A 13,856-nucleotide genomic window follows, 5' to 3' on the forward strand; every position below is an offset into this window, starting at 1 on the left:
CATTGGCAACTATATCAAGCAATTCGCATATCAACAATCAAGTCCCCGCCAGGCAGGATGGTTACACAATATCATTGCTACAGAGTAGCGCCTATAACCCAGTCACATTACCACTGCCACCCAACACCCAGCACTCCCTACCATGGGCAAAAAGGTGAAATCATAGAGGAATAAAACAGGTCCCATAGAAACTAACAAAAAGGAAATATAACCCTACACACATGCAGAGGCTATGGCCTACCCCCCCTCCAGCAGCGTGCCTGTCGCCCTATAAACCCGAAATTTAGGAAGAAGAGAAGTCGGAAGAGAGGAAAGGAGACAGCAAGAAGCACCAAAAGAAGGAAGAAAGAGATGAAAAGAAAGAAAATGTCACTCTTGACTATAGGGAGGGAGAAAAGGACAAGCTAATCTACCACTCCCAAAAGAAGGAGGCGGGGAGGAGCCCACCCAGTCACCGATCTCCCAGACTCCCAGCCATCTGCAACCCTAGCGCCTTGCGGAGTAAACAATCAGCGACATGTAGGAGAGGAGGAGCAATTCTGAGGAAACAGGCAAGGGAAACCGGAACAGTCCCAACCCACTCTCCGCCCGCCCCTGTATCTATCACATTGAGTAAAGCCTGGTTGTAAATATTCCCGGACAATCCCGCCATGCAATCCACCACCGCCCCGGAAATTCTAGAAAGCAGTTGCAACATCGGTAAAATATGAAACGGGGCGAGGCATATAAAGTCGCACATTTCAGCATATATTCGCAAGTGTTCCGTTCCGAGTCCCCGGCAACTTTTCAGTCCCGGTCACAAAGCTCAGTGTATCAGCCCTGGCCAGAGCGCGAGAGTCCCCCCAGATTCGGCACCTGAGGGGGGCCAGTCCCACATAGTACCTGAAAGCAAAATGGCCGCCGTCGAGGAGGAGCCCAACAGCCACGACCCACTAGAGACCATACCAGCTGTAACCCGAAACAAGCAATTATAACAACCATGCAACCGCCCAGTACATTGAAGAATGATACAGTCCAAAATGCAACCAGCCAAATAAAAAAAAACATAGTAGGGACCCCTCCTCCTGCACGTACCCCAGGACCGCCTGCACACCGAACCCCCATCTCCTAAACAGAAATCAGCAGCTGTGCCCACCAGTTACAACCCTATGCAGGGCAAAACAAAACGCATTCGGAAGTTCCAAAGTAGTTTGAGAATCCCGGTATCCGTTAGCCAGGCAAGCAAAGTCAGAACAAAGACCCATCACCCCTGGCCTGAGCGTCGCAATCCTCCCAAAAATGGCCACTGCAGGAAACATGCCGAAGGCAGAACAAAGGGACAAGATGGCCGTCCCCAACGAAGAGAAAGCATTGAAGGAAGAGGTGAATGTCCCCGGTCTACAAGGAGTTGATTGGCAAAAAAGGCTAGCATCCCAGCCCTCACAGGAGAAAGTACCACCGACTGGAGAAAGGATGAGGCTCCAGAGGCAAGAACAGCAAGGAAGTCCAGCAGCCGGGGAGTCAGCAGACCATGCAGAAGCAATGATGGTGGAGGCTGAGCCTCGGAGTTCGGAGTGGAGAAAGACATTGTATCCACATCCACGTCGGCGGGCAAGTCAATAACACTGTTGCCAGAAATCGTTAGCGGCATGTCAGGCGCCTGCTGAAACATAGTATCCGGGTCAAGGATAGTTGTAAGCAGCTGAGAACCAGAGCGCCACCGGTGTCCCGGCGCAAGAATCGCCTCGTCAATCTTGCGGCACAAGTCACTAGTAATTTGCCGACATGTAGATCTGAGATCCGTGATAGCCGCCAGGATATCCACACAAGTAGGGGCCCGCTGCAGCCCCACACAAGACGACATTCGGGTCGACATCCCCGGTCTATAGGAGTGGGTTAGAGCAGGCGAGACAATACGTCCAGGGGGCAAAGAAGTAGTCATCTCCCCTTCCCTAGAGACCGCCATCTTTACTTCGGCAATCCGGTGACAATGGGGGGAGTGGGGCGATCAAAAAGTCGGGACGCACCAGGCGGGGGCGCCGGCAGGGGAGCGGCTCACAGGACAAAGTGGCAAATTGTAAGCGACCCTTCGCCGCTGGTCCGAAGGCAGCTCCCGGCGCAGGCGGCTCCGCCAGCCGGAGCCGAGTCAGCCCTCCAGTCGCACCACACTAAGAAACGAGGGGGGTAGGGGTCCTGTCCCGCCAGCGCCCACCGCATCCAGGTCCGGAGAGCCACGGGTTCAGAAAGTGACCTCACCGTCCCACTCCACCGGTGGCAATTCTGCTGCGAGCAGCGGCGCCTCCACTAGTCATCTACCCGGTGCATCGGCATCCCTCGGCGGCCATCGGAGCAGGGTCCAGGGGGTGCAATGGCGAATGGCTCACGCGAACGTATCTCCGTCCACACGGCTGATAGAGGCCTCGGAGGAACGCGTTGTGATCAGCGCGTTCATGCAATCGTGGCGCCGCAGCAATAATTCAGGATGAGTGGCAGGATACCGGTGCGGGAATAAGAGGCTCGCGGAGCTGGGAGCCTACACGTCCGTCCTGTCGGCCATCTTGGCTCCTCCCTCTCAGTGACACTCTTGAGCGGACTTCATATTAAAAAGAACTACGATTGGCGACTCTACAAAAATAATTCTATAATGTGTGCAAAAATGCAGTAATTTGTGCAAAATAAGGCGATGTGCAAATCAGCAATTCACAGTACAAAACTTTTCAAGGCAAGTTCAGTGATGCTCTAGAGCGGACTGCAGATTTAAGAAAGCAACTGACTCTAAAAATTACTTTGTCACAGCTTAACCGTAATAACTCTTCAAAAGCTAATTCAAAGTCAAATTGGTCAATATTACGAAAATATGGCATTAAAAAAATGTTTGGTGTATTTAACATAAAAACCACAAAAAAGTGTGAAGTGCAAAAGGCTTTGTTTGCCACCATGGCTCCAAGGACAGTTTAGGTGCTCCAAATTCCTATTAAATCCTTTTGGGAAGCATAATAGATTTTTAATACTCCCATCCCTGAACCGGAACAGCAAACTCCTGTTCCATCTACTCATCTTTCTGCACAGATAACTTTTGGGTAGATTAGGAGGCCTGTCACTTGGTGTGAAAAATGAGAGCTACCTTAGGACTGCCGGTTTTGTGAAGTCTTTCTTTTCTCTTTCACGGTTATAGTGGCTATACAGGGCCCTTTTTACTAAGTTCTTATGTAAGCAGTCTATTATGTGGGGAGATGTAAATAATTGACCCTGCTCCACACTCCGTAGGCTTTTTTCCACCGCCGCGAGCCATGGTATCTGGGTGGCCCGGTCACATTTCAAGCAGTCCTTAATGATGTCACGGGTCAGGGAACACAATAGAACTGCAGTCCCATCCCTCACCTTTACTGTCAACCAAACACAGTGCTCAGGAAGACTAATCAGCAACCCCTTGCTAACAAAAGGGTTCATGGAGTTTCTAAAGCTAGTCCTGTCTCCATTCTCCTCACATTAGTATCTGGGTCTCCACCCTTCACCCACAGGATTGCATGTAAAACACTTTCTCTATCATGGAGAGCATCCTTACCCCCCATCTTGAGCTCTGCTAGGCCAGGGGCATCTAGAATGGATCCCACTGTCCCGTACTCAGGTGCACCCTCGCATGCATCCTACTATTTTTATTTATTTATTTTGAGATTTGTAAAGCGCCTGGTGACCCGAAGGCATCCCCGCGCTATAATACTGTAAAATCCGGGACGGGCGAGAACCAGGAACTATTTGGGGAAGAGGAGGGTTTTGAGTCTTTTGCGGAACACCGTGTGGCTAGGTTCCAAACGCAGCAGACGAGGGAGTGCGTTCCATGTGGAGGAGGCCTTGACCGAGAAGCGTCGTCCACCGGTGCGCGCCTTCTTGAATCTTGGGACTGTGGCCAGATGTTCGTTGTCCGAGCGGAGGTTTCTGTGGGCTTTGTAAGGTGTGATCATGTCTTTGAGGGTGGCAGGTCCAACCCCATTAATGAGTTTGTGCGTGATGCACAAGGCCTTAAACTCCACTCGCTGGCGGACCGGTAGCCAGTGCAGCGATTTGAGGGCCGGTGTGGTATGGGCTCTAGGGGGAAGTTTGAAAATGAGTCTCGCCGCGGCATTTTGTACGCGCTGAAGTTTGGTCAGGGTGGTTTCAGGAGCACCGAGATATGCGGCGTTGCCGTAGTCCAGGCGTGATAGTATGAGCCCTTGCACCAGAAGTTTCCTGGACAGGGGGGGCAGGAGGGGGAGGATCTTCCGAATTGAGCGGAGAAGACCAAAGCATGTGCCCGCGGTCTTAACTGCCTGGGTCTTCAAGGAAAGGTCCTGCTCCAGCCAGAAACCCAGTGTTTTAATTTCAGTCTTGGGCGTGGGGATGTCACCGAAGGAGTCTGGCCAGGCTGAGGGAGGGACAGAAGACCATTTGTTGCCCAGCAGCATGATTTCTGTTTTTGTCCCGTTCAGTTTCAGCGCGGATTCACACATCCAGGTATGTATGTCTTGCAGACAGTTAAGTAAAATTTCAGGGTTCTTGTCCAACTGGGACAGGGAGACGACGAGTTGTGTGTCGTCGGCATAATTGACTATTTTTATCCCATAGCGGGTAACCACGTCCTCCAGCGGGGCCATGTATACATTAAACAGGGTGGGACTGAGCGAGGACCCCTGGGGCACACCACGCGTGAGCGGGAGGGGGTCTGATCGGGAGTTACCGTCCCACACCTGAAATGAGCGTCCCGTGAGGAAGGATTTGATCCAAGCATGTGCGGCTCCCACAACTCCTGCCTTAGCCAGGCGGTGGAGCAGTACACGGTGGTCCACCGTGTCGAATGCGGCACTGAGGTCCAGGAGGATCACTGCCACTGATCCTCCTGAATCCAGGATACACCTAGCCTCCTCGATGACGGAGAGGAGAGCGGTGTCTGTGCCGTGGCCTGGCCGGAATCCGGTTTGTGACTGCCGTAGTATTTTATTCGACTCGAGGAATTGGGAGAGTCGCACATTGACCAGTTTCTCCGCCACCTTGCTGAAACAGGGAAGGAGCGAAATGGGTCTATAGTTGGCCAAGTCGTCCGGGTTGAGGTTGGGTTTTTTCAGCATGGCTTTGACGACTGCGCCCTTCCAGGAGGAGGGCACTATGCCTTGGGCCAGAGAGGTGTTTATAAGATCCCTAATGATAGGTGAGGTGCTGAGACACACAGTTTTTAAGAATCTGACGGGTGCTGGGTCCAGGGGGGATCCACTTCTCATTTTAGCCAGCGTGTTAGTAACCTCATCGAGGGAGACTTCTCTAAAGGAGGACAGCCGCGGGCTGGTAGAGTGGGCGTCTAACTCCACCGGGATGGGGGGGCTGATTGGGGGGAGGGATTCCAAGATCCGCGTGATTTTGGAGTCAAAAAATGAGGCTAAATCCTTACATCTGTCCGGTGGGGGGGAGAGGCTGCGGGAGCAGAGGGGATGTTAAGTACTATTACTTGTGTGCTGCATGCACAACACATGCACGGGTTCGACATACACGCAAGATGCTGGGCACAAGGTCCTGGATATAAACATAACAGCAGAACTGTACACAGGTGGGGCCTGTACTCCTCCCTTCCAGTGACATTGATAAAAGCGTCTGGTCACAGTGTCTATCTTTCCAAAATATGGCATGTGCCTACCCCCACTTTGTGCGCCATACCTAGGGCTGGGATGGTAGATCTCTGCCCATGAAGAGCGCATGCTTGATGCACCCTTCCAGGTAACAGGACAAATCCAGGACCCCAGATAGGCATGTTTAGATAAGTGTTATGTCTTAGCCAAAATAATGGCCAGGATACCAGCTATGCATGCATTCAGCAGGGTGGCACACCTGTATAGCATGCGGGCGACATTCCCGACACAAAAGTATGCTTTTCTCCAGCAACGATAATTGTTAAAAACACAATTTTGCAAGTGAGGAGAGTGCAGTGAGGTACAAACTGATGAAAGGGAAACAGAAGTTCTAAACAAAAGAAACTTGTGTTTTGCTGGATTATGCTTAATAAAAGGGTGACCTCCAATTTGCAGTAGCACTGAGACACTGCTGCAGATGACAAATATCTTCTGTGTGTGACACGTGGATAATGGTGTCTGTCAGCAGCGTTTAGGGAAATACAGACCCAAATTATGTTGGATTTATAATCCAAGTCTTATTGGCAAAGAGAAAAATAAAAGCTCTCTGGTCAATTTGTAGGGGCCCACGTGCTTGGTGTGTGCACCTGCAAAATGACACAAATGGCTGCATATGACTTGTTTTTTCTTTTTAAAAGCCATGCTGCACAGCATTGGGAAGGTGTACAGCATGGCTAGAATCCTTGGCAAAGACAATAGGTGGAAAAGGTGAGACCTATTGAGTTTGAAAGTGTTTGTTTCTTGATATCCCTGCCGCACATCTTTTTTTTTTTTTTTATCCAGGTGACTGAGCTTGTTAAATTTCAGTACTGTCCTCTTACACGTGTCAATCCTGTTTGTCTTTGTGCTGTTTAGAAAGAATAGGTAGAGCCATAGTGTTTGGTAGGATGTCTCGTTGACCCCATGTAGAGCCATGGCTTGTAGTATGGTCCGCTGTCATAAAGCAGTTGGAGGGTAGCAAGAGTTGTTTTGGGAAGCCTAAGTGAGCCAGAAAACAGCATCTGGAGTCTTCAAAGGTGGATTATGAAGCTAATGCTGAAGATGAAGATGACCTCTTAAAATTGTGACCTAGACCAATAAGATGTTATGTATGAAAAGTAAATATGGGACTGCAACTTGTATGGGCCGGGAGAGGAAATCCAAATGTGAGTTCATGAGACGTTGAAATTGTCCTTCTTTCTCCATGCAGGTACATGATCCGACGCTCTCTAGAGCAGCACGGCCTCCCCTGGGCCATTATCTCCATCCCAGTTAATGTTACCAGCATTCCGTCCTTTGTGCTCAAGCAGCCGCCGTGGACGTTTTGGTAGTCATTGCAAAAGGATGTTGACGAAAGACTGACCCGCGACTGCTGCACTTCTCTGAACATGGAACGTTGAGTGAGATCCTAACGAACTGTTTGAGGCCTTTGTGTATGGAGTAGATGCAAGCTGTCCGGTGACTCTCTATATGTGAATGGGCCTACTCTGGAAGCTGCAGAACGGATTGGTACCTATCCTGCTCGGCTGCCTCAAACGTTCAGTTCCACTTTCGGATCTATGGAAATATATGCAACCATTAGCTGGACCATTGAGGAGAGATGTTTACGGCATACATGGTGTCCTGCGATTAATATTAACAGTCTGCAGCAGAGACGTGTAGATTGAGGCTAGAGAGAGGGCACCCGGCACAATGGCACAAAATGGGTGTGCCCCTCCTATCTGCTGCTTCCTGACTTTCTACTAGATGCTATTCCAGTACCCACTACCCCAATGTGAATCGGATGCATAACTGCATGAGGAAAGACCTTTGGAAGTAGACACTATTTCCGGGCAACAGGCATGGAGAGTGCTTCTTGTAGCCTGTAATGTCAGAAGTGCATCCTCCTCAGGCAGGCCTTACAGGAGCAGGCCCTGTCTTCTTTTAAAGTGTTCAGGAATAGATGTATAAAATGTTTAGACAATAATGATGTATATATTTTGTTATTGAAATGCAATATAGGTGGAATTGTATGTATTTTACCTCTTCACACACCCCAGCATCTCTCAGCAGGTTCTTGTTTAATATAATAAACTGGCAATTGACTGGGAGAATTAAAAATATTTAAAATCCTATGTTAGAAAAGGCTGTGCTTCAAATTGCCTGCTTACTTTAAACTGCATTTATGCACACACTGCACTTTAAATTGTGTATTGAAATTGTGTATTGATGAGCACTGCTTGTCAAACTCACTGTGCTTTAAAGAAGTTTTCCCAGCCACTGCTATTAAGCACTGTCTTTTACAGGCTCTGTAATTTAGTGGGTGCTGTATATTGAGAATGTTTATTGAAGTGGCTGCACTTTAGGAGCTGGTTTGTACAAATATCCTAGGACTTAGCAGGTGCTGTGCTGTAAACCGGGTGTTGTGAACTGCAAGTCTTGGTGTCTTTCTTTATTGTGGCTCTTAGTGTGGTTGTCATCTTATTCTTATAAGTGTCTGAGTTCGATTAGCCCTACAGTGATCTCCAGACAAGGAGCACAGTGCTGAAAGACAATCATGGCGATGCATGTGTAGTGAAGGAACACAGAGAGCAGACTGCACTGGAGATGTGAACATTAGTACAAATTGGCCGAGACTGAACAGAAGATGAATTGTACCAATGTGAGCTTTATGTGGGGTCTTATAGGCACATTCTATAGTAATCTGCAGCTAAGCACTGGTAGACTTAAAACAATTTAATAAAGTAAAATTTAGAGAAGTTCTTAAAAGGCAGTAGTTCTCTTTTTCCCCCTAGATAGGGGACAACACCACTAAACCCTGGACACCCAAAATGTACCTGCTCTGCTGCTTTCCTCATCCCTGAAAATGAAAGAAAGCTACATAACTATACAGAAAGAAACTTGTGGATGAGATCAAAGCCTCATTTTTTAAAAAAAGTTTAACAACTTTCAGTCAGTGTAGGGCTATCGAAAAACAACATTTTCACAATATTTATGGAGAAATTTGCTTTCTCACTAGGAGTTTCCAGCGGTAATATTTCCTATAATCTCCTACACCCAGCTTTGTTCTGTGGATCATGCATCTAAAAAACTGGTTTGTGTATTTACCACTTCGAGTAAACAATATTGTCAACCTGATAATCGGCAATGATTACCCATTCGCTTCCTGTAAGCGTTGCTGCGCTGGTTCTACTCATCCCTGTAGTCGCTAGTCTCCCGCCTGGAGTCCATTTTCTCAACCGATCTCTGCTGGCCCATCTCTCTGCCCCAACTCTGATTCGTTCTGCTGTAGTTACCTTTGATGTATCACTGCCTTCAACCATTGTGCCATCCACTCCACCCCCCTATTCACACATCACATCAAAATAAACCAGAAAAGCAATCGCTACACCTGACGCAACACAAAGACTTCAAACAACAAACACACAAGTTGTTTCTGCTCAATCTCTGCTTCGGTGATGCGCACACCATTTCAAAGTTGTTGTTTCATCTTTACATTTAAAACTTTTTGGTGATTTGCACACCTCAATAACTTTATCGTTGATGCACACAACATCGGTCACTATTATTTATCTTGATACTGGATTGCATTGTAATATATTTGTGTGCACAGAACAAGTACGTTTTCAATGTTAGCAACTTAAAGGGGGCTCAATGCTTCATGGTCACAACAGTTAATATAATTGTATTATCATTACATCAGTGTCAGCCTTGCTTTCACTTCGAATACTGAGGGGCATATTTACAAGCCCCTATTGCCACAGGAACATCACTTTTAACGACATTCCTGCAGGGATAGGGGCTTCGCCTTATCTACAAGGCAACGTTCAGCCACTTAACACCGCCTTGTAAATAATTCCCCCTTCGCACTATACATAGCGTGAAAGGGAAGGGCAGTGGGTGTTTGTTTGCTGTGGGCATTCTAGCGCAACACCCGTTCCTTTTGACACTGCCCCCTATTTACAAGGGTACCTTAAATATGGGGCAACGCCAAAATTAAGACACAAAAAAACCTGGTCTTATCCTGGAGAAATGCTTAATTTCTCCTTTTTGATGTATCTGTGTGTGCTGCATTGTGTAGCACACTAGAAACAGCAAAACGCAATGCATGATAGCTGGATAGTGCCCCCTCCTCACACAATCATTTAGAAAATAACGATTTGAAACTTTTATGTGTGCTGCACAGTTTCAAATCGTCATTTGTGATTGGTTATGTGCAGGAAGGAACACCTCCCTGCACATAAACAATCATTCCCTCAATGCAAACCCCCTTGCACTATGGTGCCAGGGTGCGTGCGTCGGTGCTTGCCAGCTTAAATTTAGCACCAGCGCTAGTCAAAATGTATCTAAATATGGCACATCCCTGCGTTCTCTGAATGGCGGAGCATGGTGTTAGCATTTTATGCTTAACGCCACGCTCTGACATTCCCTTGTAAGTATGCTCTTAAGTGTTTTTAACAACATTGCATGCCAAGTTACATTTCTTTCTTCATTTGTACATACTACTTTTACATTTATTTCATACTTTTCACGGTGTAACTTTACCAGGCATTCATCAGGACAAAAGTGTACTAAACCCTGGCGATATGAGCGCTCTAAGGCCCACCCTGACCTAGGGACGTGAAAGTAAAAATTTAGTGTAAAAAAGTGCAAGAAGAAGTGAGAAACTCCTTCAGGGTCCGCCCAATTGGGGAACCTCACAATCAGTGTATTTGCATTTATATGGTGAATAAATCATACACCATGGATCTCGGGAGAGGGGTGGTGGCGTAATTGGCACACCTCCCTCGACGCCAGACCCCCTCTTGGAACCTGTTGTCACCCTCGTTACCGGATCCTGTAACGAGGGTGACAGCAAGTTCCAAGAGACCCTGAAGGAGTTTCTCACTTCTTCTTGCACTTTTTTACACTGAATTTTTACTTTCACGTCCCTAGGTCAGGGTGGGACTTAGAGCGCTGATACCGCCAGGGTTTAGTACACTTTTGTCCTGATGAATGCCTAGTAAAGTTACACGTTTCAAGGCAGAAACATGTTGACTGATTATTAAATTTGAGAAATAACCAAACCTTTTATTTGGTCTATTTTCCTACACCATTTTAACCTGTCCAAGTGATCAAGCAATAAAATATATATTTTTCTGAGACACTGAAGACAATTTTTTATACCTTCACTCCTTAATAGTTATCACTCACGTCACGCCTATCTCACAAAACCTGCTCCGCAGTAGATCTGGCGTCGAAGCACACTGAAGAGGCACTTGGCCTCTTCAGTGGGGCCCTATGATGAAGCATGTAACCAACCAGGGTGGTGAGTGAGGGCTTTCTTCATTAACCCAAAAGGAGTCATATACTGCTCCAATTGTTCGATAACGGTACTTTCTGGACACTCTTTTCTTGTTGATATGAGACCCTGTAACACCACAAGTAAAAGATCGAGTTTTCATGGGAGGTAACAAATGGCAACAAGGCAGTAACAAGGAGGGACTAACAAGCCTCATAATCAGAAGCCAGCATTTACCAAGGACAATGACACCAGCCAATGAACAATCTGGGAGGAGAGTGGGTGAGGCTTCCACAGCATACTCTACTGCAGCATGCCACGCAGAGCGAGCAGTGCATGTGCGCTGCCACTTGGCTCGACCAAAAAAGGGGACTGGGGAGGAACAAGCATATGGACCCAGATGGGGTGTGCTACATACATACATACTGGCGCACAAAGCCCTGATTTAAAACAGCACTTTAAATCTGCTACAGACTCCCCTAAAAAATAAAGCTGGTGATAGTGCACACAGGAATATCCCTAGCCATTGCAGTCTTCCATGAATCCAAGCCAACACTGTCTGAAATCCCCTTTGGGTGTTCACACAATCAAGCAAAAGAGGTTTTGTACTAAAAAAAAACACAATCTTAACTAAATTGTATTTTTCACAGAGGCGTAAAGTGCAAGCATATGTATTTTTATAGTGAGTATTGTAGAAGCTCGTTTCATACAATATTGTGAACTGTGGCCTAATTTCTTTTAATGTTTATACTTGTAGCAGGGGTGTCAAGTGGGTCGTGCCATGTGCTTGGGGTTTAACATACATGCAGCGGTCATGTGACAAGTCATTCTCTGCTTCATCTGCCACAGCTGCAACGTATTCCCTTGTGAAATCGCTTAGAACATTTAATATGAATTTGAGTGCTGTTTTGATAGGTCTTAAGTTAAATCCCTCGGAAGAAGTTTCTACCAATTCATCATTAGCAGACTGAAAGCCAATCAATAATTGAATACTCTCCAGTTTACAAGTGAGGGGAAAATGGTCTTGGTGAGTAGCAGAAGACTGGGAAGACACTTGAGAAATATTTTGACACACGGTCTAGCATACTTGTAAGTCCATGATTTTAATGACAGTAACATTGCGTCTTTACGTATACTTGCATCTTCGTTTGATCATGATCATATAACATTAAAAAGGATATTCTGCAAGTAAAACATTGGCTATGCAATGTTCAATTTAGTGTGACGAGGCCAACCAACCGCACAGCATGATGACGGTTGGAGTGATTGAACCTATTGAATCTTCTCTCTGGTTATCAACATTGGTTGTGGCTTGAAAGACAAATGGTGGACTTGACACGAGATGTCCAGGTTAAAGATTTGTGTGTTATTCATTGGATCATGAGGAAGCCCACTTTGCGCCACCACTACATCCTGGCTAGGGCATTAAGATCCGCCGACTCTAATTGGTAGAGGTACCCGGCTAAACATTGGCAAAAAAGGGAGTATGTAATAGGTACGGTGTTATGAAATAATTTGCTTTTACACCTGCAAAAAAATTCCTAATCACCTCTGTTTTAGGAAACATATGAAGATTTGCCTAGTTGCAGCCTAGGCTTGGTTTTGTGTTGCGGCAGTCAGAGTAGAAGCAGGGAGCGCTGGGAAGCCCTTACGGGGCAGATATGCGCTATACAAATCAGTATAACAAACATGTAAATTGAAGGGATGTTGGTTTACTGTCACTCGTTGTCAGTTATTGAGGATACAATGTATTTCTGTGAGCTTGACAGGTTAGGCCATGATGTCAAAAACCTCTGCGGGGTTCGTGTCAAACACACAGTGCTGGCCCCATACTTTGCAATCTCCGCTATTGTGTTTTCTCTTTCCCGGAAGATATTTTTTTATGTAAATGTTGCCAAAGAAAGACAAAACATGGTGGCTCCAGTATCTGGCTCTGCATGAGCTGCATGAACAAACACAGCGGCTTGCTTCCAAGGCTGTAGATTTAGCAGTACAAGTGCAGGACCTGGGAATAAGAGCCCCTATAAACACTCTCATACCCTTGCCGACGGCCATGGGTTTTGCATTACACTAAAATTGTGATGTACAAGTGTGCGCGCCATTTGACAATGATGGGTCCAGAGACTTGGGTGTCTACCATTTAGTGCAGTGGGCATGGTTTTGCTTCAAATAATTTCGGTTTCATTTATTTAAAAGGGTGGGTGGAATATTTAGATTCCAGGGTGACTTTGTGTCCACTGGTGGGTCTAAGGTGGGAGCACAATGCTTGTGATATTTTGGAGAGGACAATGAATAACAAAGGAAAGTTAAATGCCGACGCCATTGTTAAGGTGAGCATGCCTCACAACAAGAATCAACTATGGTGTTTTTATGTTTGTGTGGTCCTTCTGGTAAGCTCTTCACTGGAAAGATATGGCACTTACGTGAAATGATGGCCATGGAGTGCAAGATGATCACAGTGCGCACGGTGACTGTCGAGGTGAAGAGACATCCTGAAGAAAGTGTATTGTGCTAATGGGCGACCATTTTGTGTCATGGAACAAACGCACGTCGATCGTTCAGGTGCTACAGTGTATAAGGGAAACGGTATGCAACTCTTACCACGCAATTTTTACCACGCATACTGTTACCACGCATACCATTACAACGCAGGATCCATTACCACTCATACTTTTACAACACATTACACTACATCGCACATACTATTACAACGCATACCATTACAACGTAAGTATTGGTAAGTATATTATTTTATTTTACCTTTTAATAATAAATTATATTAATTTATTTAAGTAATTTATATATAGTTTGGGTTATGGGGTACAGGGGTATTTTTAGGTTTCAGGGCTGGGTTTGGGTTTGGGGTACAGGGGTATTTTTAGGGTTCAGGGCTGGGTTTGGGTTTTGGGGTACAGGGGTATTTTTAGGTTTTAGGGCCGGGTTTGGGTTTTGGGGTACAGGGGTATTTTTAGGTTTTAGGGCTG

General features: G+C 46.4%; 1 protein-coding gene across 1 annotated transcript in view; it reads left to right on the forward strand.

The window, feature by feature from the left end:
* The window catches only part of PRADC1 (protease associated domain containing 1), a 61,770-nt gene extending 54,044 nt beyond the window's left edge, over nt 1–7,726 (forward strand). The window contains exon 5 of the mRNA XM_086960100.1: nt 6,823–7,726. Within this exon, the coding sequence (XP_086816226.1) occupies nt 6,823–6,943 (121 nt within the window). The 3' untranslated portion in view covers nt 6,944–7,726. The remainder of the gene's footprint in view (nt 1–6,822) is intronic.
* Nucleotides 7,727–13,856: the final 6,130 nt, after the last annotated feature.

The sequence above is a fragment of the Lissotriton vulgaris genome, chromosome 3_1 (assembly GCF_964263255.1).
Source record: "Lissotriton vulgaris chromosome 3_1, aLisVul1.2, whole genome shotgun sequence".
In the NCBI taxonomy this organism is placed as follows: Eukaryota; Metazoa; Chordata; class Amphibia; order Caudata; family Salamandridae; genus Lissotriton; species Lissotriton vulgaris.